The sequence below is a fragment of the Prionailurus viverrinus genome, chromosome C2 (genome assembly GCF_022837055.1).
Source record: "Prionailurus viverrinus isolate Anna chromosome C2, UM_Priviv_1.0, whole genome shotgun sequence".
NCBI lineage: Eukaryota > Metazoa > Chordata > Mammalia > Carnivora > Felidae > Prionailurus > Prionailurus viverrinus.
In genome coordinates this window covers 6,602,061-6,629,584 of record NC_062569.1, presented here as the reverse complement: position 1 = coordinate 6,629,584, position 27,524 = coordinate 6,602,061, and the positions used below count along the sequence as shown (strand labels likewise).

At 54.1% G+C, this 27,524-nt stretch overlaps 1 protein-coding gene and 1 long non-coding RNA gene across 8 annotated transcripts in view; one reads left to right on the top strand and one right to left on the bottom strand.

Annotated features, from left to right (window-relative positions):
* Positions 1-27,524, top strand: part of SCN5A (sodium voltage-gated channel alpha subunit 5) — a 92,660-nt gene that overhangs the window by 44,419 nt on the left and 20,717 nt on the right. For 3 of the 7 annotated variants that reach the window (XM_047875693.1, XM_047875695.1, XM_047875700.1), the window contains 8 exons: positions 4,906-5,038; positions 5,909-6,147; positions 14,128-14,301; positions 15,564-15,920; positions 19,437-19,883; positions 21,150-21,311; positions 23,819-23,939; positions 24,853-25,007. In XM_047875693.1, coding sequence (XP_047731649.1) covers positions 4,906-5,038; positions 5,909-6,147; positions 14,128-14,301; positions 15,564-15,920; positions 19,437-19,883; positions 21,150-21,311; positions 23,819-23,939; positions 24,853-25,007 — 1,788 coding nt within the window. The remainder of the gene's footprint in view (positions 1-4,905; positions 5,039-5,908; positions 6,148-14,127; positions 14,302-15,563; positions 15,921-19,436; positions 19,884-21,149; positions 21,312-23,818; positions 23,940-24,852; positions 25,008-27,524) is intronic. The other 4 variants (XM_047875696.1, XM_047875697.1, XM_047875698.1 and 1 more) reach the window with 2 other exon arrangements.
* Positions 20,133-22,374, bottom strand: LOC125175276 (uncharacterized). The gene is made up of 3 exons (XR_007155734.1): positions 22,271-22,374; positions 21,861-22,108; positions 20,133-20,693 (listed from the first exon to the last, which is right to left on the bottom strand). It is a non-coding gene; the product is annotated as an uncharacterized LOC125175276 (long non-coding RNA).

Sequence of the window (27,524 nt, the reverse complement as noted above, 5' to 3'; positions counted from 1 at the left end):
GGTATATATGTATACGTGGCATATAACGTTGATAAACGGGGGTAATAGTTAAATATGTAGCAACTGGTAAAGCTCGGGCACCGAGATGCCATGGTGACACAGGACTCGTGTCCTGGAGGCCCCGTGTGTGCCAGCCATCAGCCCATATTGTTGCTGGATCCTGCTTAATGCAGGGGGTTCTGGGAAAGGGGCCAGAGTGGCAAGGGGTTACTTACAGGGTTCTGGGAAACAGTTATTGACCAAGCCTGAAATATTTCAGTAACTTACAAACTGGTCAACATTAGCCCAACTAAGCAGTGCTGTTGTAGGAGGGCAAATAAGTGTGGAAGAGCGGGAGCCCTCACTCATGAGGAGGCATTTAAACAAAGACCTAAAGGAGGCAAGAGTGGGAGCCGGGGGCTGCTTTCTGAAACTCTGGGGGGGGGGTGATATAGCACCCAGATTCGGGACACAAACTGGGTTTGAATCCCAGCTCATAGCTTACGAGCTGAATGGCAGTGGGCAAGTTACTTTCTTTCTCTCTATGTCTGTCATCTGTAAAACGAATTTAAAACACCCATCGCGTCTTGTCGTGGGGATGAATGGGCTCACGTGTCTATGGATATCAGGACATCATGAGCCTGCTGATGCTGTGATAATGTCATAATAATGTATATATAGCATCTGAGGGAAGCATGCTCCGGGCCTAGAGAACAGCCAGTGCAAAGGCCCTGAGGCAGAAGCATGCCCACCCTTTTGAAGGAAATGCCATGAGGTCAGAATAGCTGGAACCCAGGGAGCAAAGAGGAAAGGAGTTGAAGTTACCGTCAAAAAGGTAGTGGAGGGACCTGCCGAAGTGTGAAAGGCCAGCCAGAGCTCTTATCACTTGGTCATCTGAGCCCGTGACCGACCGATGACTGCCCAGTCAGCCCTGGAGTGTCCTTGCTGACCCTTGCCCCCCAACAGTGCCCAGGGCAGCCCACCCAGGAAAAGGGCAAATGTGTGGCTTATACGCCAGGGCCTGCAGGAGACGGGGGAGGGGAGACTTTCTAAGGAAGCTAGGACAAGACCGGAGCCTTGATCAGGAAGGTGGAGGTGGGGCTGAAGAGAGAGGCCTCACGGCCAAATGGCCAGTTTTGCTCCAGCTCAGACATTGGCTCTGGCTGCGGGACTTGATGTAGGTTAACGAACCTCTCTGTGCCTCAGTTTCCTCATCGCTTAAGTGGAAATAAAATAATATCCACGTCAGCAGGTTGTGGTGAGGACGAAAAGGGTTAAAACCTGTCTGGTGCTGAGACCTGTACTTGCCTCAGGTTCGAGTAATTATTATCTGTTGCCATTACTATCGAGGAGGAAGGAGTAAAGATTCCTGGGGTGCGTTGCAGTATGCCGGAGGCCCTCACACTCCTCTGGAGCAGAGGGTCAAGGACAGGGTCCTGGGAGTGCCCTGGGGGCAGATCACAGCGTCTGGGAGGGCCTGGGAAGGCCCTAGCCGTCACCTGGAAGGCGGGATGTCAGGCCTCCCAGGAACACCCGATCCTGGTGGTCTAGGCCCCCCGGCAGGTCCAGCCCTGGAGTCTCAGCCTCATGGAATCAGATTCAGCAGCCCAGAACACTAATAGAATTTCCTAATCTCATTAGGGAGAAAATCATCTCATTGTGCTGCACACGTCAGGAGGAATCCAAGTTCAAACACTTCATTACTGGGAACTCTGACTTCACCCTTTCTCACTTCTGTGGGGCCCATTTGTAACCTCAAAGGGATTAGCAGGCCAAGGGGCTTATTTGCAAAGTTAAAGGAATTAGCAGACCAGGATGGAGACATTGTAAAGTTAAAGAGATTAGCAGGCATAGGCCCCTGGGAATGCCTTCGCAGCTTCCACCGCATCGGATTGAGACACGTCTGCTCACTTCTAGTCTGAAAACAGGGTACAGTGTGGGGCACATAGTGGGTGCTCAGCCAACACAGGAGAGGGGAAGAAGGGCCAGCCCAACAGACAGCTCATGTTTAATTTATCCCGATTGAGGGGGTGGAGGGTGAAAATGTATTCTGTCAGCTGTCTATATGAGAGTGCCTGTCCCAGAAGGCCAGATGGGGGTGGGGAACGGCCATTCTTCTTCCCCCACAGGTTAGACTGCGTCCTCCTATCCCCTGGTCATCTAGCAAGTTATGGGCAGAGCTAGGACTAAACCCAAGCCCCTGATTCCCAAGTAATTATTCACCCAACCAACATTTATCCAGTGCCAGCCTTGTTGCGTTGAGTTGGAGGCTCCAGGAATATAGCAGTGAACAGACAAGAGCTCTGAGCTCACGGAGTTTACACTGTGGTCAGGAAGACAGATGGCAAACTGGTCAATATTTCCAGATAGCGGTAAGGGTCATGGGCCAGAACGTTGCTAGGGGGAGGGTTGGCGATGGCTCTTAGAATACTCAGGAAGTCCTTCCTGAAGAGGTGACATTCAAATTGGCAGGCAAATGCTTTGGGGAGCAAGCCACAAAGATACGGAAGAGAAGTGTTGTAGGCAGAGGAAGCAGCAAGTACCCCAGAAGAGTAGGCTTGCCGTGTTCGAGGCATGAGAGGGCCAAGCGGGGTCAGGTGTGGTGGAAACAGCAAGAAGGGATTTGGACTGTGCGGCACCTGTAGGCAATTGAGGGTGGGTTTACTCTAGGATGGGAAGCGTGGGGTGAGAGGAGGAGAGAACTGTCATGACTTGATTCACTTTTTTTTAAAAAATTTTTTTTTTTTCAACGTTTATTTATTTTTGGGACAGAGAGAGACAGAGCAGGGGAGGGGCAGGGGAGACAGGGAGGGGCAGAGAGAGAGGGAGACACAGAATCGGAAACAGGCTCCAGGCTCTGAGCCATCAGCCCAGAGTCCAATGCGGGGCTCGAACCCACGGACCGCGAGATCGTGACCTGGCTGAAGTCGGACGCTTAACCGACTGCGCCACCCAGGCGCCCCTTGATTCACTTTTTAAGGGAATCCCTTTCTGCTGTGTAGAGAATAGAGGGAAGAGATGATAGATTGCACCGGGGTGGTGTATCGGTCAGCTATTGCTACAATAATGCTGTGTAACAAAGTACCCCGAAAGTCAGTGGCTAACAATAAGCCTTTATTCTCACGCTCACTTATCTGCAGGTTGACCATGGTTTGACAGATCTAGGTGGGGCTTGGCTGAGCAGCACTGCTTCGGTCTGCACACTGTGGGGCAGGCTCAGCGCTGCTCCATATGTCTCTGTGCCGAGGCTCAGGCCGAAAGGGTGGCAGCTACCTGGGGAGGCTGTGTTCATAGACGGTTACTGGAGCGCAAGAGCAAGGCAGACGGCGTTTAAGGTGCTCTTGCTCACGTCACGTCCACTAACATCCCATTGGCCAAAGCACGTGTGTCATCAGTGGGACAGGGACGGGTACTTCACCCCACAGTGGGAGAGCAGCAAGTAAATACTCACTAACTGATAACTCAGACTATTGCAGAGTGTCAAGGAGGAGAAGAGAAGCTGGCAGAATTTAAGACATGCTTGTGAGTTAAGGGGGCCCTGTGTGTGGCTCCACTGGGCCAGAGCCACTACTGTTACAGCAGCCCCCGCGGCCCTCTCAGGAGCCTCTGCTTGAGTACTTCCCCGACTGGGGAGCTCACTCCCTCCCGAGGCAACATTTCAGGCCAGTCCCACCGATCGCAAAGGTTGACTTTGGCCTGAGCGCAGTTGGATTTGGTAGCCACCCCAGGCCCTGGCTCTGCCGCCCCGGGGAGCCCAGGCCATCTTGCTTCCGACCCACAGAGATCGTAGAGCCTCACCCTTGCATGCTGAACAGCCCGGTGCCTTGCGCAGCCCCGGCTCGGGCTCGTGGACCCTGGTCACGCAGGGCCATGCCGCCGTGGCGGTGTTGTGGGCTCCCCCCGTGGCGCTGAGAGGCGGGGCTCTGAGCCAGCCCAGAGTGCCTGCTGCCGCCTCCCCTCCTCAGACACCACGTCTCCATCTCTAGACCTTCTTTTACTTACAAAAACGGTGCAGGTGCACTGCGACCAAGTCCCCCAGCGCAGAAGTGCAGAAGTGAAGTGCAACTCCGCCCTCTCCTTGGCCTCCCCCTCTCCTCCCAACCCCAGCCCCCGGAAACATTCCCTTGAACAACTCCGTGTGTGTCCTCCAGACCTTTCTCTTGGCTTTTCCACAAACTGTTCGTCTCGGAGGGGCTCCCGTGGGAACGCCCACGGGACTACGTCGTTGTCTTTATTGGTCCGTATCCGAGTCCAGAGTTGGGTTGTATCCATAATCGATCTTAGGATTCTTTCCATTGATTAGTTTTGTTTTTATGGTATTAGGAAGCATGCTGCAGTGAACATCGTTGCGTATATATTTTTGGTGCACGTGTATAATTATTTATGAAGGTAGATTTGCTCGATGAGGAACTGCAGAGCCAATTTAGCGTCTTCTTGGCCGAGCGAGCCAAGCTGCCTCCACAGAAGCTCCCACCAGCTGTGTCTAAGCATTGTGCTTGATGCTTCTATCAATGCCACCTTAGAGCACGGGAGATTTTTTTTCTGTTTCTTTATGCTCTTGACTCTAGGGACCTTGTGGTCAATTAAGACTCCCAGATTGGTTTTGCATGTCCTAATGTATAATGACAGCATCTGGTTACGTGTAGTTTCCTGTCCACGCTCAAGAATCGCCACTGACGAGAGCAGATGACGAAAAGGAGAATGAAGTAGATAATGAGTGGCGAGAGGGATGGGGGAGTTATTAACAGGGAGGGAGTTCTCTGGGAGCAGAGAAACCCAGCATCCGTGTCCCATAAGGACCCCCATCCTGTCTCCCTGTGGCCCCCGAGACCCGAGTCCGGGACAGCTGCCCCAGGCCCAGCAGCTTCCCCAGGTTCAGCAGGACCCTGGCGCCCAGACTGATGCCTGTCTGCTGGTTGCACCCAGACCACCCCGTCGGAGGAGCCGGGCAGGCCCCAGATGCTGAACCCCCAGGCTCCACGTGCCGATGGCTTCGAGGGACCAGGAGAGCGACAGCGGGCGCTCAGCGCAGTCAGTGTTCTCACCAGCGCCCTGGAAGGTCAGCACCCCCGGTGTCATCCAAACGCTCCTCCTTAGCCTGACCTGAGCCAAACATCCCCCAGCTGCTTGGCTTGCCTTGGACGTCCCCACAGCTGGCCCAGGCTTTCTGGTCTCTGTTGCCTGTCCATCCTCACCACGTCTGTGTCTCGTCCAAACCTCCCCCTAGCTGTCCTGGCCTGTCCCGGATGCTTACCAGTCTCATCCCGTCCTCTCCCAAGCATCCCCATGCCTTCCTGGGACCACCCTGGCCCAGCACGCCTGTTCTAGACTCTTCCCAGCCATTCCATGCCTACCACAGGCTATTCCAGGCATCCCACATCTGTCCCGGCCACTCCCACCCTAGGCAACCCCCAGCCATTCCAGTCTGAACTTGGCATCACTCCCCAGTCTTGTTCCCTCCTGTCCCATATGTGTTCATATCTCTTCTGGCCTGTTCCAGGCACCCGCCATCTGTCCTAACATGTCCCAGATGCCCACGTCTGTTCTTCTGTTTTGCGTGTCCTTAGATCTGAACTTGCCTATCTCAGATGTTGTCTCATCCTCTTCAGCTTGTCCTCCTCTGAGCATCCCCATGTCTATGTGAGACTGTTGTCTCGAGGGAGCCCAAATCTGTCCTAATCTGTCTTGTCCCAGTTGTCCCCACATCCATCCTGACCTCCTGTCCCTGTGGCCCTCCACTGTCGTATTTCCAGAGTAAGGGGCCAGGACACAAGCCACACCTTTCCTTGGCCTTCCGTGCCCCTCTCGCAGTCCCCCTGTCATGTAGCAGCCCTGCCATCTCCCCAGCTAAGTCATATGTCTTTTCTGGGTTGCCAAATTATATGTGAGCCAGTCCACAAAAACAAACCTGCTCACTGGCTACCCCCAGAGTTGGAAGAGTCTCACCGCAAATGTCCACCATGCTGGACCCGCTTCGCCCAACGCTACCTGATCTGGGAATGCTGCCCGCTGTGGATGTCCATCAAGCAGAGAGTGAAGTTCATGGTCATGGATCCATTCGCTGACCTCACCATCACTATGTGCATCGTGCTTAACACGCTCTTCATGGCACTGGAGCACTACAACATGACAACTGAATTCGAGGAGATGCTGCAGGTTGGAAACCTGGTAAGGGCCACTGGCAGCCGACTCTCAAACGGGCATCCTAGTGTGAAGGGCTCTTGGCCAGCTGGCTCAGCCTTCGTGGATAGCGAGGGGGGACTCAGAGCACACAACAGGATCTTCTGAAGGTGGGAGTCATCATGGAAAACATCTTGGAGCAGGAAGTGTCAGGATCAGGTTTTAAGGAGCTGAGAGATGTAGATGAAGAGTGAGAAGTTGGGGGTAAAGATGCCCAGAGGCTAGAAGACAAAAGTGAGTTGGGGGAGAACTTGAAATATGCAGGGACATGAGATACGGCCATTAGTATTGGAGGAGGAGCCTATGCAATAAAAGGCAGTTCTCTTAGGGAAAGGATGAATGGATGGAGAGGTGGGAGGAAGGATAGAAAGATGGATGGATGGATGGACGGATGGATGGATGATGGACTGATGGACTGATGGATAGTTGGGTGTAGTGAATCAATCAGGCAGAGCCAGATTTGCATTCTGACTCAGCTCTTACTATGTGACCTCAAGCAAATTACTTAGTCTCAGTCATTGGCAAAATAAGGATTTGTTTAATTTAATAAATGTAAAATTAGTATGACAATACCAAGCTCATAGGAAGCTAATGAGAATTGAATAAGATAATGTGTGTAATGTGCTTGGCTCAGAGTTTGATAAACAGTAAGCACTCGAAATAAATGATAGCTGTGGTCTGTGGTTATTGTCACTGTTGATGTTGTTAAAGAGACTGCCCCTGGAAGTCAGAATGTCTGGGTTCTAATTCTGATGGTTTTTTTTCCCCTGGAGATCAAATCAGTTCCTACCTCTTGATTCTAAAGATGGGAAACTGAGGCTCAAGAGGTGACATAGTAGTGGCAGAGCTGGGCATGTGACTACTGTCTCCTGACTCTGACAGGCAGGGCCCTATGGGTTCTGCCCAGCTAAGCACAGTCAGCCATTCCCAGGGGGTTCCAGGTGAACTCTGGCAAAGTGTCCAGTGGCCTCTGAAAGGAGCTCCTGGGATCATCACCGAGGTTGGGTGAAGGAGAGGGTCATTCAGCCCAAGCGTTCTATTACTACAGAGACGGCCCTATCTTGGTTTCACAGGTGGTTCCCTCCCCCCACCCCAGGCAGGCAGGTCTCCTACACCATGGACTGTGAGGATTCTCTTCGTTTATAACTTCCCATATCTAGAACTCTAGATAGTTATCTTGGGGTCTACTCAAATTTTTTTCGCAAATGTGAGTCCATTTTGCTATAATTGTACTTTCGTTCCTTGTTCCATATGTAAATAGAAAGCTATATTATAGTCTGTAGGTGTCTCACGGAACAATTGTGCCTGGCTCGTGTTGGGTGGTCTTCAGGTGGGTTGCAGTTGAAGGCAGTTTTATTGGAATGTGACCAGCTGGGTTGGGCCGAGCAGCAAATCAAGGTGATAAAGAACACTGGTTGGTGGCTTCCCTGGATCACTGAGTTGTGACTGAAGTGAAGGTGTGTTAAACTTGGGGCTCTGTTATTAGTAATAAGTCATGTAATTGGATTATAGCTGCATTGTGTTTCATTTGGATAGCTTTATTGCTGCTACGTAAAGTTTTGATTGTCTTGAAGCTAATATATCCTCAGTGGTTTAAATGTTATATGTAAAGAAACAAACCATAAAGATAAGCATGGGAAAATAACCTCGGTGTGGGAAAAACCTTTCCAAGCATGTCGTTAAAGACCAACTCCATAAAAGAGAAGATCGAGAGATTTGACTTTTAGCCAATCACTTGGAGAGCAAATGCAACTTTTGTTCCTAACACAGTGAACCAAAATCCTGATGAGTCTCCTACTAGGAAACAACTAAAAATATAGGACGTATTCTTTGAAATGCATATCAAAGCTCATGAGAAAATAACAAAAATCCCCAAGTAACAAAAACAGAAAGGAACTTAAAAGCCATAGCAGTTTACAGGTGAGGTGTTTCTGTAGTTCCCCGGGTGGGGGTCGGGAGCAGGTGATATTGCTGATTTGGGTAATGTGGGGATTTGGATTTCAGTGAACATGTAGAGACAAGACAAGTCTTTAGACATTGTGAGTAGGGGTTGGAACTGAGTAGCCCCATGAGAATATAGCCCTACATTTGGCAGAACAGTGAACCAGAAAAAACTCCTGGCACTGAATCTGGGAAATGATATAGAAGGAAGCTTGTCAGTCTCAGCCAGGACTGAAGAGGAGGAAAAAGTAACCCCTGGAAGCTTGTGACAATGAATTTGGCCTTCTGTAGATGTGGAGTTCGGGTTTATAGCTGAGTGTTTCTGGAACCTATGCCTAAAGTTTAGCAGATAAAGTGATCCTATGATATGTTGATATGTTGCTGCAAGAAGCAAGCACAAAACATTTCTGAAAAGACACACTTTTAACCCAGGCCAAGTGTATTCTCGAAATTACAAAATACACAAGGAAATACCCCACTATGAAGAAGAGTCAGCAGACACACACACACACACACACACACACACACACACACGGAGGCTTATCCCCTTAAGAATGTCCCATGATATAACTGTCGAATAGAGATTATAAAGTAAGAATGTTTGTAAAAACTAAAGACATAAAAGAAAGAATTAAAGGGGCTCCTGGGTAGCTCAGTCAGTTAAGTGACTGACTTTGGCTCAGGTCATGATCTCACGGTTCATGGGTTCAAACCCTGTGTCGGGCTATAGGCTGACAGCTCAGAACCTGGAGCCTGCTTTGGATTCTGTGTCTTCCTCTCCCTCTCTGCCTCTCCCCCACTTGTGCACACGCTCTCTCTCTCTCTCTCTCTCTCTCTCAAAAATAAATAAATAAAACATTAAAAAAAAGAAGGAATTAAAAACATAAAAGAATAAGACAGCTTTGGAAAAGAACCAAATCAAATCTCTAGAAATGGAAAACAGTCATTGGGATTAAAATCTCAATATATAAATCAAATAGCACATTCATATAGCTGGGGAGAGAATTAAATTAATATAATTTTAGATCTAAGGAAGTTGCCCAGAATGTAGAACAGGGAAGTAAAGAGACAGAAATTATGAAATCAAGGTTCAGAGACACGGAGTCAGAATGAGCAGGTAAGGCACACAGCTGACAGGAGTTCCAGAAGGAGAAAGTAGGAGAATGGGGGCAAAGGAATATTCAAGGAAAGAATAGGTGAGAACTGATAAAAAGAAATGAACCCTTAGATTCAGGAATTACATCCTGCACAGGATAAAGAAGATATCTAGACATGCTGCACATCAAAAGCAAAGACATCATACAGCAACCAAAACAAGAAAGATTGCCTACTAAAGGAACAACAGTTAGAAAGACGGCAAAGTCCGCAGTTGCTTCAACAAAATCCAGAAGGCAGGGACCTAATCATTTCACAATTCAGGGAGAAAACACTAGACACCCTAGAATTCTATACCCATCATCCTACCATTGACAAAGGTATGCTAAACAAAGACCAAGAGCCTACTACACACAGACTGTCTCTCTGAAACAATAACAAAAATTTATACTTCAGAAAGAGGTATATGCAGAAATAGAAATATGCAGAAATGACTGCAGAAATAGGATTTGAGAAGATCCTGAAAGGAATAGTAAGAATGTGGGAAAAACCAAGCAAGCATTGACTGTAAATACAATAATGATAAGGATTGCTGATTGGAGGGTATAAAAAGTAGGAACTAAAATATTGAACAACAGCAGCATCTAAGATAGGCAGGGAACAGGGATTGGAGGTAGGATGGCCTAAGTTCATGTACACTATGAAATATTAATTTAGATGTTATGAACTCAAGACTGATTGTTGAAACTTTTTAGGGCAACCACTAAGAGGATAGGAATGGAAAGTCTTAACTGCCAAGCCGGTAGAGAGGAAAATAGAGGAATTTTACAATTTTACAATTCAACCTGATAGAAGGAAGCAAAAGAAAAAAAAAAAAAATAGAAGCACAAAATAAAATGAAGACGTAGGTCCAAATATACCAGAAATCGCAATAAATAGAAGTGGGGACTGCACTCACCAGTTAAAAGACAGATCGTCACTTTGGCAAAGAAATTACACACAGCTATATGTTTTTTTACAAAAGATGCCCAAACATATTTTGGGAGACAAATCCCTAAAAGGGATTGAAGAAAAAGAAATGGAAAAAAGATAGAACAGTCAAATACTATCAAGAAAATTAATAGAGTTATATTAATACCAAACAAAAAAATACTTTAAAGCAGAAAGTGTTTTTGAGGGATAAAGACATCCAAAACATAAAGATGGAAGAACGATTCACCAGGAATATAGAACTCTAAACCTTCATGCACCAAATTACATAGCTTCTAAATATGTAAAGCAGACAGTGAGATCAATTTAACAAGACCACAATCTTAGTGAGAGGCCGCCCTCCATAACTGATGGGTCAAGCTTGCAAAAGATCACCAAGGATCTAGAGGACTTGAATAACAGGAATAAAAAGTTTCATTTATTGAATGTGCAGAGCACAGCACCCGACAATTAAAGACAATACACATGAAACATTTACAAAATGACCGCATTTTATGTCTCAAAGCAAGTTGCAGCAAAGACAGGGTATCATGCATTCTTCAAACTCCAACCACTAGAAATATATGTGTCAGAATCTCATTGACTATGCAGTTCCATCTCCAGAAATTTATCCTAAGAACAGAACTGGGCAAGATGTTTTCAAACATGTATGTGGATGGATATTTATCATGGCAATGTATTTAATAGGAACAAAAGAATGCCCATTGCAGGGAGATGGTTAAACTACTTATGGCATATCTGTACAGTGGAATATTCCACAACTGTTCAGGAAGGGAGGAAGAAAGGGAGGGAGGGAAGAAGGAAGGAAAAGGGAAGGGAGGAAGGAAGGGAAGGAAGGAAGATGCCATAGATCATGTTTAATTGGTATTGAAGGATGTTTACAAATAATTAAATTTTAAAAGCAAGTTTATGGTTCCATCAGCACTGCGCAGTGGCCCCCCTGCCAGGAGTCAAGGAAAGCACGTCCCCACCCACACAGCCTCTGCCGACCAGATCCCAGTGAGGCTATAAAACGGGCAGAATTGAAGGCAGACCCTACCTGGGCCTGGCGCTCTTGGCCACTCGCATCCATCATAATAAAAGCTGCTGCCGATGACAATAATGGCCCTCTCATGGGAGCCTCTGCCTTGCATCCATTGGCTCTAACCCTTAGAGATCTCCTATGGGGTTGTTATCATCCCCATTTTGCATAGGAGGACACTCGAGGCTCAGGGAAATGAGGAAACTGGCCCAAGATCATAAAGTGGCAGATCCAGCTTTGAAACCCGGGTCCGGCTGCCGTTCTCTGCGTGCCTTAAACCATCAAGCTTTGATCACAAGGCCTTAGAAACCCCGAGCTGGTCCTTTGGAAGGAAGACTCAGGCACCAAAATGTATGCATTTGTAAAGCAATGGTTCACAAGCTTGGCCGGATGTTAGCGTCACCTAGGAAGTTAAAAACAAAAACAAACAAACAAAAGACAACTCAGTACCTGGGCTGCACTCCAGTCCAATTTAACTAGAATTTCTGGGAGTGGGACCCAAGCATCAGTATTTTTAAAGCTCCCCAAGTGCCTCAAGTTTGAGAACCAGTGTTCGAATCACCTGGCAATCTAGTCAAAATGCAGGTTCTGCTCGAGCAGATCGGGGCTCTTCAAGATGCTGCGTGTCTAAAGAGCTTCCAGTGATCACTCCCCCAAGAGGCATTCCCCAAGAGCCTCTGCTGTCTTTTTCTTCTGACTTCCAATGCCAGCTAATATCTGCTCTCTTGCGGCCAGAATAGCCTTGCACCCGGGCAAAGTGAGGCAGGGATCTTTCCTGAACTCCTTTCCCAGAAATGAGTGTTAGCATCCGTGGGTCTGTCGAACGGGCCTTAAGAACCCACCTACCCTGGCGTGCTCAGGCAGGTGATGAGGGAGACCAGAGGGCCAGCCGGGGTCAGAGGAAGGGGCTTCCCAGGCCCCACCCTTAGGGGTTCCCAGGGAGACCCAGTGCAGGGAGTGTGGCTGGCAGGACACCGGGCACTGTAGGAGCTGAAGGTCGGGAGCCCAACCATGTGTGTGTTTATTTGACAAATATTGGTGGACTGCCCGCTGGCTGGGCACTGTTCTTGTTACAGTAAGACAGAAACAGTCTCTCCTGTGGAGATTCCAGTCTAGCCAAATCCGCAGCCACATCCACAGTATGTCGGATGGTGGTAAGTGAGGGAAAGAAAAATGGAGCAGGGAAGAGGGATGAGGAGTTTGGTGGGAGGGGGTCATGATTTTAAGCATCAGGAAGCCTCATCCATCAGGTGGCTTTTAAGCCCAAACCTGAAGGGAACGAGCCCAGCCCGGTGACTGGGGGAGGAGGGGATGGCCCAGGGAAAGGGAGCGGCACATACAAAGGCCCTGAGGAGGGAAGAGCAGGGAGGAGACCAGCGTGGCTGGAAGAGCAGGAGGAGAATGGAGTCAGGGCGATGGAAAGGTTCTGCGTACAGAACCCGGAGGCCGGCTTGGGTGCGGAGGAAAGGGGCAGGAGAACCCAAGGATGTCTCCCCACATGTGAGGGCAGCCCAAGCATTGGAGCTGAGGCTGAGAGATGTGGGGGGCCCTCCCTTCCCCAAGACCACAGCTGGTGGGGGAACAGTTCCGTCTGGGACCGCTGAAGCATGGGGCCCGCCCACCTGCCGTCTGGTCCCCGCTCCACCCACCCCACCGCTGCCCCACCCCCCACCCTGGCCAGTAGCAGTCCCTGCCCCCAGCCCACCCCTTATCCAGACAGCAGGGGGAGGGGCCGATGCAGGTACCCCTCCGTCTCTCCTTTCGGCTCAGAGCCCCCTCAGGGTGCCGAGGGCTAGGTGATCCCCTCCTGTTTACTGACCCCGGCAGGCTACCTCAGGCTCCCATCCCTGGCCTCTACCTCCGTCACAGCTGCTGAAGCCCCGGTACTGTCCCCAGGGGTGGTCTGGCCCCTCACCCACAGAACGCCCCAGTGCCTCCTCACTGCCCTCACAATAACCCCCTCAGCTCCAAGAAGGCCCCAACTTCCTGCCAGCCGGGCCTGCACAGGCCATCCCCACCTCCAGGAGCCACGTTCCCGTCGTCGAGGCAGCTGGCACATTGCAGAGCAGTTGGTTATGATCACGGCTGCCTGGCCCACCACGCGATGGGCTCCTGGACCGCGGGGCTCTGCTGGTCCAGGCTGGGTGGCTCTGCACTGTGTCAACGAACCAAGGGAAACCCAGCCTCTGCCTCCTGGAGACTTTCTTCAGGAGGCAGAGGCGGTTCCTCTAAATCTTGAAGCCCAACACTGCATTCATTTCCTGCTTCTCGAAGGTACTAGCTACGTGTCCCCGAGCACATTGCTTAACCTCTCTGTGTTTCCGTTTCCTCGTCGAGTTGTTGGTTGGGTTAAAAGGAGCGTTCCAGCCCGGGGCTGGCACATTGTCAAGGCCTCAAGAAGGGGGGGGCTGGCTGTTACTGCGGTGACGAGAGTTCAGTGCGTGGACAAGGCAGAGCAGGAACAGCAGGGGCAAAGGCCCCGAGACATGAGAGCCCTGAGTGTTGGCGGGAATGCGTGTACTTGGCCCTCGCGGAGGGAGAGCACTTCGGGCGGTGACACGGGCCGGAAGGTGTCAGGCTGGGTGGTGTCACCCCCACCTCGGCCTCCCCTGCCCCCAGGTGCCTCCTAGAGCTGTGAGTCTGCCTAGAGCCTGAGGCGGGCCCGGCTGTTTCTGAGGGCCGGGCCAGCGGGTCGCGGGTGGTGAGCTGAAGAGTGAGCTAGGGCCGCAGGTATCCCCGAGGGGCTGGGCCGTGGCCGAGCAAGCACCCACTGGGAGCCGGGGTGCAGCCAGAGCTGGCAGCCCGGGGGGGGGGGTGGTGCCCCCGGGGTTGCAAGAGTCCGAAAGAAGCAGGGCGCCCCTCCCGGCCAGAGGGTCTTTCCAGCCCAAACACTGGGCACCCCGATCTGTGTGCCTCCCCAGGTCTTCACGGGGATCTTCACGGCAGAGATGACCTTCAAGATCATCGCTCTGGACCCCTACTACTACTTCCAGCAGGGTTGGAACATCTTCGACAGCATCATTGTCATCCTGAGCCTCATGGAGCTGGGCCTGTCCCGCATGGGCAACCTGTCAGTGCTTCGCTCCTTCCGCCTGGTACCCGGCTGGGCCCGCTGCAGGGGGGTGGGGTGAGGGCCCGGGGCACTGAGGCCACCCCACCCCCTGAGGCCACCACTCACTTTCCCCTGCTCGGACCCATCGTGCCTTCACCCAACAGCTATTTGCTGGGTACCCCAGCGCTGGTGACGTGGGGGGTACAGAGAGGGGCGAGATCGGAGAGGTTCCTCTGGGGGAACTATTGGGGTGGCCGTCCTGACGACTTGCAAAGCTCTTTGTGGCTCACCGTGCCTCCTTTAGTCCTCATAGGATCCCAGGACAGGAGCTAGTATTACTGCATACCCATTTCACAGATGAGGAGAGCAAGGCTTAAGTGAAACGAATTTCCCAAAGCCACGTGGCAAGGAACGGGTGGGAGCCGGGTCTGCCGACAGCTCCCCTGGGGCTCTGCCCTCCTGGTTTCAGAGTCAGCATGTGGGAACCTCTAATGCACATACAAATCATCTGGGGATCTTGTGAAACCACAGACACTCATTTAGCAGGTCTAGGATGATGCCAAACTGCTGGTCTGTGGACCACTCTGAGTGCAGAATGCCTGAGACGTCCACGCAGGGGGCTGGAGGAGATCAGGGAAGGCTTCCTAGAAGAGGTCTGGGCAATGTTGGGTTCACTGGGGGCTTGGGAAGGCAGGATGGTAGGGGCAGTCGAGAAAGTGGATGCTATGAGTTCTAACCCCGACTCCGCTGCCATGATCCAATGGACGCAGACAAGTTGCCGCACCTTTCAGGGTTGGCTTCTTCATCTGTCAAAGGAGGTAAGTGCCGGCCTCCTGTGGTTATTGGGAGCTCTGAGTGAGGTGAGCCATCCTAAGCCCGGGCCTGGCACAGCAGGTATCCAGTAAGCGCTAAGCACCTGCCCCCTTTCTCCGTGATAACTGAGAGGAGAGAAGGTTGGAGGCAGTTGGGCAAATCAGAGATGGTTTGACCTGAGGAGGATGAGTCTGGAAGAGGAAGGACATTCCATGCTGGAGGAATCTACTGGGAAGTTCCTGGAAGTGAGCCTGAGTCGGAAGCCGGTGTAGGGACGAAGAGCAGGGCTGATGGGGGGGGGGGGGGTGGTGATCTGGACACGGTGACCTGACTCCCAGAGCAGCGCCCAGTGAAGTTGCCCTCAGGCTGTAGAGAGGAACAGCAGTGTCCGCTCTTGGGGAAACGTGCCCACAAGCTCCCTGGGTTTTCAGGCGGGAGCTAGTGGGGCAAGGGTGTCCGTGGGCAGCGGGACAATGACGCCTCCCTCCCCAGCTGCGTGTCTTCAAGCTGGCCAAGTCGTGGCCCACGCTGAACACCCTCATCAAGATCATCGGGAACTCAGTGGGGGCGCTGGGGAACCTGACGCTGGTGCTGGCCATCATCGTGTTCATCTTCGCCGTGGTGGGCATGCAGCTCTTTGGCAAGAACTACTCGGAGCTGAGGCACCGCATCAGCGACTCGGGCCTGCTGCCTCGCTGGCACATGATGGACTTCTTCCACGCCTTTCTCATCATCTTCCGCATCCTCTGTGGGGAGTGGATCGAGACCATGTGGGACTGCATGGAGGTGTCCGGCCAGTCGCTGTGCCTGCTGGTCTTCTTGCTTGTCATGGTCATTGGCAACCTCGTGGTAAGTTGGCCACACATACACCACACACACACTCACCCGCCCGGCCACCCATCTGTCCATTCACTTGGCCTTCCTTCCATCCAGCCACTCGTTCACTCGGCCTTCCATCGAACCGTCCGTCTACCCATCAGTCTCGCATCATCCCTTTACCCGTCCGTCCATCCCCCTGTCCGTTACCTGTCCTTTCGTCTGTCTCCTCATCCACCACCTCTGTACCCATTTACTCATCCACCTACGCGCTGATCACCAGTCCATCGATTCACTTATCCGCTCATTCTCCCAACCCTCTGCCCGTCCATACGCCTCCCGACCCGGCCACCGGTCTACTTACCAGTCACCCACCCGCCAACTCGCCCGTCCATTTGTCCACCTCTCTGTCGATCTGTCTACCCAGTTACCAGTCCTATCTATTCATTCACTCCTCCGGCCATCCCCACTTCCTCCTTCTTTTACCCCTCCACTTCTCTGCCCGTCCAAACCCATCCATCAACCCCTCTTCGTTCATAAACACACACGCACACCCCTACCTATTCATCCCTCCACCTGGCCATCCATCCATCACCCACATTCGTACTCTCTTATCTGTCCCTCCACTCACCCATCTGGCAACACACTCATCCATTCACTCATTCACCAGTCCTATCCATCCACCCATTATCCGTCCAGCTCTCTCCTTACTCACTCACTGGTCCATCCATCCACTCACATCACTTTTCATTTGCTTTTTCCTTCAATCACCCACCGATTTACCTGTTTATTTATTATAGACTCGTTTTATATCTGTTAACTTATTTATTTATTCATCTGCCCGCTATTATAGTAGTTATTTATGACCAATGATGTATCACATCGTTTTTCAGTTCAGCTTAACAGCCATTTACTGAGCCCCTGCTGCATACAAAATATTGTGGCAGATGCCGTTGGGCATGCAGAGGTGAATGTGGCCCTGACATTGCTCGCCAACGGGAGAGTGGGGAAGTGGAGAGTTCAAACAGGCCGGAAATAACTGTCGATCTGGTTGGAAGGATCAGAGGCATTAAGGAAGAGCCCATGGGCACTGATCCCCTCCAGCAGGGGAAATCAAGGAAGGCTTCCTAGAGGAGGATTTGGAGCAGACCTGACAGGTGATGCTAGAGTGGGAAAGAGCAGAGGGAGTAAAGCACAGGTGTAGCAGGTGGTGGCCCAGGTAAGGCAGGGCCCACGGGAGCTCGTATGTCATCCTGGGTAGCTATGCTGGCAGTCCCTGCTACCCTGTCACGAGCGACCCAGGCCTTTGTTCCCATGTCCACCTGTCTGTCCTAGGACATGTGCTTCTTGCCTTGTATCTTTAAATGTGGGGGATTCTGGAGTTGAGGGAGATCAAAATTCCAAATGCCAGAGAATGAGCTCTTGGAAGAGGCAAGTGAGCGGTTCAGGAAGAAGTCACTGTCCACTGCGGACATGAAGCTACCTGCCTGAGCACACAGGTGGTCCGTACGTGCTCAGACATCACACCCGCATGGTCCGACTCCTGTGGTGTGGGCCGTGTAGACTCACAGTATAGGGCTTGTGGTTGGCTCAAGTACCGTGGGCTGTAGGCTCCAGAGCCCTTCCCCAAGCCTGCCCGCTTTCTCCTCCAGTGTGCCCTAACCATGCAAGGGTGGGCCCGGTTCAGGTTGGGATCAGGCTTCCCCCAGCCCCACAGGTGGAGCCCAGAGAGGGGGCAGGGCATCGGTACACAGTGCACCCCCCTCCTTTCCTTCTGCTGGCCGCCCCTCAGGATGGAGCCTCACTGAGCCCTGGCCCAGCCCCGGGGGCCACCAGACTGTGTATTCCAAGGAGGACGCGGGTATGCCAGGCTCTCAGCCCGGGGCCAGGCCCGCTGCCCTCACACACACAGCCCTGCGATTTCCTAGCGGATCTGCCTGGGGATGAGAAGATTAGAGGCCGCTGGAGGAGGGAAGCTAACGCAGCCCACACAGCCTCCACCCTGGTCGCCTCAGGAATTGGGCCGCTGCCGGGCGTGGGTGGAAGCGAGATTGCCATTGAAATGGGAAGTCATGATCAGGCAGGGGCTGGGGAGCGGCAGCGTGATTGACAGGGAAAGCACTGGAAGAAACCAAGCCTCAGAAGCAGGCCACAAGGGAGGACCTGGCGCCTGGTAAGGGTGGACAGGGCTGCCCAGGCACCCCCTCCCCCCCCGCTGCCCCCCAGCCTAGACCCCAGATACCTGGAGGCGAGGCACGGGCGAGGGCAGAGGGTCCGGGCTGGGCAACTGGGAGCAGAAGCAGGCCAGGCCTAGGCCAGTGTGGCCGAGGCCAGGGCCAGGCCAGAGGTCAGTGTAGACAGCAGCCCTGAATCACATCACGTGCCCCACCCCCCCAGGGGTGACAGAAAAGGGCTGCCTGGTGTCAAAAGTGATCATCTCCCCATGTAGAACACCAGATCCTGCTTCTCAACCTTCCCATACCGTCCTTGTGAATGTGCACTCCTTAAAGGCGTGTTTCTGACTCCCGGCGCTCCAACTGGACTGCTGCTTTCTTCAGAATTCTCATCCCTAGCTCTCTGGCTGGCACGAGGCGAGGCATGTCTTAGGGGCTTGTGAGAAGCCAGAGAGGGGCCCAGAGTGGGTTACTAGTGAGAACTGCACACACATCGTCACACAGCTCCCTGCCGTGGGGGCCCCCGTTGAGGGAACTCCCTTCTGGGGGCAGCTGGGAGGAAAAAGCACCAAGCCCCGCCCCCGCAGGTGGGGAGGTTGTGTCTCTGGCCTGACAGCCTGACGACGCGTGTGGGAACAAGCCCACCACCATTTTCACGTAACCTCCACGAGGCTGGGAAATGGACCCACGGCCACCCTCTTGTCACTCAGCAAAACTGCTCTTTTTTTTTTTAACAAAAGCTAAAGCTTTGCACTTATAGGATGGTTTAACAGCGAGCAATAGTCCAGACCATGCAAAGAGAGACGGGTTTTGCACACCTCACTTAAGGAGTCTCTTAAGGACACAGGTCCTTAAGCAGAAGCCCCAGATTTTCAGGTGTCGAACCAGCCCCTCCTTCGCCAACAGATGTAGAGGTCCCTTCCCAGGAAAGTCTCCGGGAATTCTAGACTGCTTCTGGGTGGGATTCTGTCTTGTCCCTGGTGATCCCAGACTGGATCCCACTTCCCAGGGAGCAATGCTGTGCCCCTCCTAGCCCCACAGTCCTCCATTACTCCCAAGGTAGCAAGGCCCCGTCTCCAGGCCCCGTCTGGATGAAGCCATGGTTCTGCCATTGACCCTGGGCCTGAATGACTTCAACTCAGACTGTATCCGAGCCCTTGGGAAAAGGGATGGGAATTGGTCTTTCATTTATAGCCAAACTCACTATGTTCAAGACAACTGGAGCGTTAGGATGAGGACCCAGGGCTCGCGCCCAGAGCTGTTTGCCACGACAGTCCTTAAGGTCTTTCGGCCTCAGTTTCCCCATAACGGACCCGAGGCCGAATGCCTCTGGTGTGGTGCCCGCCTCGATGAGCCGGATCTGTTGCCTCCACAGGTCCTGAACCTCTTCCTGGCTTTGCTGCTCAGCTCCTTCAGTGCAGACAACCTCACGGCCCCCGACGACGACGGGGAGATGAACAACCTCCAGCTGGCCCTGGCACGCATCCAGCGCGGCCTGCGCTTCCTCAAGCGGACCACCTGGGACTTCTGCTGTGGGCTCCTACAGCGGCGGCCTCAGAAGCCCGCGGCCCTTGCCGCCCACGGCCAGCTGCCCCGCTGTGTGGCCACCTCCGGCTCCCCACCCCCACCGCCCCCGGAGCCAGAGAAGGCGCCTCCGGCCCGCAAGGAGACCCGGTTTGAGGAAGACAAGCGGCCAGGCCAGGGCACCCCGGGGGATACAGAGCCTGTGTGTGTGCCCATTGCCGTGGCTGAGTCAGACACAGATGAGCAAGAGGAGGAGGAGGAAAACAGCCTGGGCACAGAGGAAGAGTCCAGTAAGCAGGTGAGTGCCCCCCGCCCACCTGTGCAGCACCCGCGCATACAGGGCCCAGGGCTCTGCTGTCCGGGGATCCCAGCCTCGCTCAGAGCAGCTGCCCCAGCAGGAATGGGATGGAGGTAGACGACAGGCCACTCCCAAAGGGCAGCCTCACACAGGGGTGCAGAGGCCAGCTGTCAACCCTCTCTTCCCAAGCCAGCCCGGAGGGGACCTGGGGACGGGCTGCTGCCCATCACTCATCTGATGCTAGCCGTGAGAGCTGATCACACGGAAAGGGGAACCAAGGTACGGCCAGAGAGAGGCTTGCCAGGAGTTCCTCATGCGCCTGCGACAGAGCCAGACATCCTGGACCCCCGACCAGAATGTCCTAGTGGGGAAGGAGTGCGGCCTCCTGACCTCGCCACTGCCCTTCCCCCTCCTCCCAGGCCCAGGGCTAACTCTGAGATTTAAAAATAAGCCTCCCTGAGACGGCAGGTGTCAGAGACAGCACTATCTTATCTCCCAACCTGTTATTTTTAACACTTAGGACCAGAGTCTGGACAAAAGAGACGGTGCCCCCCGCCCCCTCAGTTTTCCCGTGGCCTGAGCCAGGCTCAGATGGCTTCTCCTTAGGTCTTCAGGTCAGACAGTGAGTGGTTCTCTGTCCGGTTGGGCCCATCCTGGCTGCTTCATTTAGGCCTGCCCTGAGCGGCTTTGCTGTGAGGAACAACGGTTCCCCGTGTGTAGAAGTGAAGCTGAGGCTTCGGGCTAGCTTCCACAGCTTTCTGCCTCCCAGCGGTCCCGGAGGCCAGCTTCCGCCCCTTGAGTCAGACCAGGCTGCGGGACAGTGACAGCATGAGTTGGGAGAGGGCCATGTGGGTGTTGCCAGGACCACGGCCTCCACTTATCTCCAGGATGCTCCTTTTCCTTTCCTTCTCTTGAGCCTGTTGACTCTGGCTCGCTGGTGTGTGTGTGTGTGTGTGTGTGTGTGTGTGTAAGGAGTGCCGTGGGAACTCATGGGAGAAGTCAGCGTATCCTTCCTAAGTGGAGTTGCCAGCATTTTGGAGCTGGGCATCACAGCCCAGCTGCACCCTTCCAGGGAATGGGAGGAGGGGGAGATTTATGCCAGGCTGGCCAGGAGCCTCCCAGCGGCCCGCTTCCGGCCCTGGAGGCCCTTGATCGTCAGTGAGAGGAGGCCCCCATGAAGAGGGCAGGAGGCAGTGTTCCAGTCGTGTAGGCAGGGCCCTGGAAAACACTCTGGCTGGGTGGCTCACGGGCTGGGGGTCTCTTCAGCAGGAATCCCAGCCTGTTTCCGGCAGCCCAGAGGCCCTCCCAAAGCCCAGGGCCTGGAGCCAGGTGTCAGAGACCCCCTCCTCCGAGGCCGAGGCCAGTGTGGCTCAGGCAGACTGGCGGCAGCAGCGGAGAGTGGAGCCCCCGGCCCCAGGGTGCAGTGAGGTAACGCACACCTTTGTCCCTGAAGCCGGCCGGGTGCTGCCGCTTGGACTGGAGCCAGGCCGCGAGAGGCCCTGGCACACGCTTGCATTTGCTGGTGGGAACCGTAGCCGCTGTCACAGGCAGTGTGGGAAACCCGTCGGCGGAGGGGAACGTGGGCAGGACGGGGGAGGGATGGCTTGGGGCCCAGGGCTTCCGGGAAATTCTGGAAGCAGCCAGCCGAGACCCCTGATGCAGGACTAACCCTACACCTCCCTGTGTTCACCCCTCCTCACTCGGTTCCTGTGCTTTGCTCCTCTCTGCCAAACGTTTGTCCTATGAATTACACCCCATCCCGGGGAACTTCAGGGGGCCCTGAGAACAAGTTCTTGGCACATTGCCCACCCTCCTTGACACTGGCAGGAGCCCTCTGGTTTGCCACAGACCCCACTTGCCTGACTTCATTCCAGCACCTGCCTGGCCCCTGTAAGCACTGGAGTCGGCAACCCCTGAGCTAAGGGACCGTGGCTCTGCCCACTACGCCCCTGACCCTGCACACCCACCCCCACTCACCACGGAAGGGGGAGGTCAAGCGTTCAGAGACAGCGCTCCGTGGCTCTGGCCCTGCAGCCTGGCCCTGGCCGGTAGTCGTGACTTGCCCCAGCAGAGCACTGCCCATTTTGCCGGGTCCCTGTCACGGGATGGGCTCGTGGGAGGCCTCGCGACCATGGTCATCTCTGGAGCACGAGCGCCCGCTACAGTCTTCACCCTGACGGTGCGGCTCGCATTTCTCCCCTGGAGGGTCTGACACAGAAAGGCACCTGGAAACAGGAGGGGCACAAAAGTCGCAGAGAAGGGGCGGGGGGGCTCTCGTACTGGAATGTTGAAACGTCTTCCTTTCCTCAAATCAGTTCGTGGTGGGACCCATCAAAGGGAGAGAGAAGTGGGCTGGGTTTTCCTGGGAGAAGGACCCCTCATCTCACCTGCGGCGGGGTCCTGAAGGCTTGGCTCCCACCGGATGCCCTGCGGACTTTACGCAGCTCCGGTGTCTGAAAAAGTAGCACAGACACCTCCTCGGGCTCGTGCCTTTCCCAGCTCCGCTGCATAGCGAAGCTGGGGGCAGAAGGAGGAAGCCCTCCAAGGCACAGGGACCCCAAAAGGGCCACGGCTCCACCCTACACCCGGGCCCTCTCGACTTTCCCACCAGCGTCCAGCCCTTCCCCATCACCAACACCAAAACTTAAGAGGACTGTGAGAAACCAGAGGAGTGAGTCATGGGAGGAAGGGAAGAGAAGGCAGCTTCAGGAGCAGAGGCAGGCCCGGGAACTCAAACCAGCTCATCTCCAAGCGGAGCTGGAGATGCGGGCTTGCCCACGTAGCTGGCGGCGTAGATGGGATCCGAAGCCATTGAAGGCTTCCCTTCCTTCTCAGAAGCCCCTGCCCCGGCCGTGCCATGGTTGTCTGTAGAGCGGGCTCCTAGAAGCAGAGTCTGAGACAGGTTTGCTGTGCAAATGATTTACCGAGGGAGCGCCCTCAGAGAAGCCGATAGGGAAAGAAATGGGAGAAGCAGGGTGAGGCCAAGGGAGAAAGAAGCTGCGAAAGGCCAGTGCTGGATTCAGGCCTCAGCCTGGTCCGCTGGGAGCCCTGGAGCATGAGCTGCACATGGCCTTGTCCCACCCCAAGGCAAGGGGCTGGCCTTCTGTGTTCCCATATCGGTGCAACACTGTCAGCCGCCCTTGGCTTGGGCTGTAGCCCCCACGCCATTACCAGGGACGGCCGCCCCCGGCTGAAGACCGTGCTCTGGAGAAGGAGCCAGCTAAGCAGCCGGCGTTCACGGTGCCATGGCTAAGAGGGAACTGGGCAGGGCACCAGCAGGCTCCACTACTGCGCCCCTGCACGCTGGAACCCACACGAGACTAACACAGACACTCACAAGGGCAGGCTTCGTGCACATGCCCGGCTATAATCAGGTTATGCAAGGTCAGGGCAGCAGAACCCCGCCTAGCGGGGCAGGGACGTTTCCAATGTTTTCTTGCTTTTACTCCAGACTCTCCCTGTGAACTGGGTGAGAAGTGCGGGCTGGGTTACTGGCCTGTTCTCTGCGTGTCTGACCCCACACCTGTATGTGCCTGTGCTCCTGGTCCTGACTCTGTTCCCCTTGTGGCATGTCTGTTGGCTCTGTGCGCCAAGCCACTACCGTGTATCCTGGGCCGGATGTGTCGGTGTTGCTGCCCGTGTCCGTTTGTTCCCAGCTGGATGCATTTCCCGTCCCCAGTGCCTTCCCTCCCCACACACCCCCTGCACCCCACACTAGACTCCAGCACAGACTCAGGACCCCCGAGGGGCCTCAGTTCAGCCCGGGGCAGGTCCCCACCCACCCGCCCACCCTGGGCTCAGATTTCCAGGGTGTGTAATGGAAGGTAGTCTGGGCACCTTCCCTTAGGGAGCCCCCGGCTGCCCCAGACTCTGGGCTCCAGGCTGGAGGCTTCCTCATGGCCCTCACCCACCCCACCCCACACCCCTGCCCACAGACTCAGGAGGACAGTTACTCGGAAGGGAGCACAGCAGACATGACCAACACTGCTGACCTCCTGGAGCAGATCCCTGACCTGGGTGAGGACGTCAAGGACCCAGAGGACTGCTTCACCGAAGGTACTGCCCGGCGTGGCCCTTCGCCCCGGCCTCTGCCCCGCCCAGAGAGGCAGTAGCAATTTGGGGCCAGGGGCCATGTGGCGCCGCACCCTGTCCCTGATGCTTGCCCTCTCTACCCCATTCCTCGTGACCCCAGGGCCCCTCCTCGTGCCCAGGACTTGAATCACGGCAAGTCTGCCCGCGGAGTGCTGGGCTGGGCAGAGTGGGTCAGCGGCACCGAGGACCAGCGACGTTGCGTCGGTAGCCGTAGTGACACTGTGTTGGTAGCACGGCAGGGACGCCATCGTCTTCACCTGTGCCCCCAGGTGGGCACGGTGCCCGGCACGCAGTGGGCCTTCTGTAAATACCTGGGGGTGTGACCTGTGGCCGTGCTGGTCGCCGGCGTCTGTAACTCTACGGATGGGCGGTGTATTCGCCGGGCGGCTGGGGCTAAAATGAGAGCTCGCCCCCCACGTGGCCTGTCATCTGGGGCTTTCAGTGAGCCGTCTGCCCTTCCCAAGGTTCAAAATCTGCAAACATGGACAAGGCCCAGGGACAGAGCGCCCCAGAGCACCCCAGGGGTTCGGGAATATTTCCCCGGGGGGAGAGTTTCCCAGATGAGCAGAGGAGAAGCAGGAGCCCATCCCAGCCCCAGCCTTCCCCCCAGCCCCAGACCTGCCAGGCCCTTTAGCCACTCACTGGGTGCCCAGTCCACGGGGCCTTTCCCTGGAGTTCCTGCAGAGCGTGGGCCCCGAGGACAGCACCGCGGTGCTCCCTGCCGTCCGCCACCCCCGCCCGCCCGCCCCGTTCATTACTCCACGTCATACCCTCTTTCTCTCAGTCCCTCCTTCCACCATCCGACCTTCCGCCACCAGGCATGGGCACTGGCAGGCCCCGGCCTGGGCCTGACCCCTCCCCCTCCCCACCCCCGCAGGCTGCGTCCGGCGCTGTCCTTGCTGCGCCGTGGACACCACGCAGGCCCCGGGGAAGGTCTGGTGGCGGCTGCGCAAGACCTGCTATCGCATCGTGGAGCACAGCTGGTTCGAGACATTCATCATCTTCATGATCCTGCTCAGCAGCGGAGCACTGGTACCCTCCTGGGGATGCAGGGTTGGGCAGAGAGGGATGGAGGAGGGGAGGAGGGCGGGGAAGGGAAGTCTCCCGCTGGAGAGGCTGGGGAGGAGCCCGGAAACTGGGGCAGAGCCTCTGCTGAAGATGTGCTTCCCCCGCCCCCCCCCACCCCAGAGCGGGAGTCAGCCCACAAACTCCCAACACCAGGGCACGTACGGAGGTCAGAGCAGGAAGGGCTCACAGAGGTCATCTTTCCAGACCCCTGTGTTCCACAAAAGGGGGGTGATTTGCCCCCAGTTCACAGCACCCAGCTGGCATAGGTCGCAGGTCACCAGCCTCCTACCCGCCAAGCTCCGGTGACACACCCAGCTGCAAACAGCCCCGTCAGGCCCTTTCAGTGCAGTTAACAATGCTGGCTGATGTGACACTGGTAGTTTCACTTATTCCACGTGTTCTAGGGCGAGAGGCCGTGCTCTGCAGTCTACACGGTATCACCTTGGATCCTGACAATAACCCTTTGTAAAAACGTTAAATAACTTGCCTAAGGTCCCACCTCACTCAGCAGCAGACGTGGTATTTGAACCCAGGCGGTCGGATCCCAGAGTCCTTTGTCTTGACCTTCTGTTCGTTCAAGAGGCCTTTTCTAAGCTCTCCTTGTATCCAGACCTATGAGCCATGGGGGGCAGCAAGAGGAGGAGACCCCAACCCCAGCCTCAGCGGCTCAGAGTCTAGTTGGGGAAACCAGATTCAGTAGGTTTGGGGTAGAGATCAGCTCCAGAGAGACAACGGAACAAGAATGGAGTAAATGGCTGGGAGGTCAGGGGGACTGGAGCGATCAGGAAGACTCCCTGGAGACAGCAAGTGCAGCTGGACCGTGGAGGACAAGGAGGTTTGACCAAGCACCCGATTCTGACCTCTCAGTCCTTCTAGGAGGAGATGGGACAGCCCTGGAGAGAGTTCTAGAAGATGCTGGTGAGCAGGGAGACAGGTGGTCAAGCAGGCAGAAGAGATAGTAACTTTCCTGGCCCAAGGGAGGAAGCGCTTGCTATTGCTGGGGAGGTGAGAACCCCATGGATGAGTAGCAAACAGGGAATGCTTTGAACTATAGGGCGAGAGAGAGGGGCACTGTGACCCAAGGCTATGTGCCTCCACTCTGTGCTGCCTCCTGCGGGGGCAGGCCATGGGGAGGCACTGCGGCTGTCACTCCTAAATCTCTGGGCCCACCCCATTCTGTACTGCCCTCCCCTGTCCCAGAGTGGGCCTGGAGCCATGGCTTGCAGGCTGCATGCTGTTTTACCATCGGCAGCTAGAGCCAAATCTCTGTAGGCTTCAGAGAAGGATGATTTGACAATATGTTAACGAGTTTTGTTTTTAAACAGCCACAAACAAGGGCAGCCAGAGCCATGTAGTCTGGGCTGTGGAGGAAAAACTCAGCCTGGCATAAGTGAGGAGGAGTTTTGGCAAGCAAATGGTGAATCTAATCAGGGTAGACAGCCAAGCACAGTTTAAAAAAAAACCACGTCGATGATATATTGAGAAAAAGAAGTCTGAGTGTGTTATTTAAAGTTATAAACTTGTTTAACAGAAAGCAAACTATATATCCCTTCCAAACTGTTGGAGGGAATTTTCTTTTAAAGAACACAGAGCTCTTACAGCAAAAGATAGGAGAAAAAAGAAGGAACAAGGAAACATGAAACCAGGAAACAGAAAATAATATGGCAGAGGCAAAATCAAATATGTGCTTTAATAATAACAGTAACTGGATAAAATTCATCTTTTAAAAGGAAAGGACTCTGGATTTCTTTTAATACTTATTTATCTATTTTGAGAGAGAGAGAGCACAAGCAGGGGAGGGGCAGAGAGAGAATCCCAAGCAGGCTCCATGCTGTCATCGCAGAGCCCTACCCGGGGCTTGATCTCACGAATAATGAATTCACGACCTGAGCCAAAATCAAGAGTCAGATGCTTAACTGACTGAGCCTTCCAGGTGCCCCTGAATGGATTTAAGACAAAAACAGGGGCACGTGGGTGGCTCGGTAGGTTAAGCATCCGACTCCAGCTCAGGTCATGATCTCACAGTCCATGAGTTCGAGCCCCGCGTCGGGCTCTGTGCTGACGGCTCACAGCCTGGAGCCTGCTTCCAATTCTGTGTCTCCCTCTCTCTCTCTGCCCCTTCCCTGCTCATGCTCTGTCTCTCTCTGTCTCAAAAATAAATAAAAACATTAAAAAAAAAAAAACCCTTCCACTATGTGTTTTTAAATGACAAACCAAAATGGTGTCACTCAGAAATATTAAATGTAAAATAATTAGATGTATCAGGCAAATGTAAATACAATGACTACAAAACTAGAGTGGTTTTGTTTGTTAACATCAAACAAGGTTTAACTCAACATAAGAAGCTTGAGATAAAACCAAGCAGATCCAAGCTATAATTACAAAAAAAAAAACTATTATAAATATATTTTTGCTTGGGATTGCACAGCACTTGTATCAAACAAAAACCATTAGAATAAAAAGACAAGAAAAAAGTGGCAA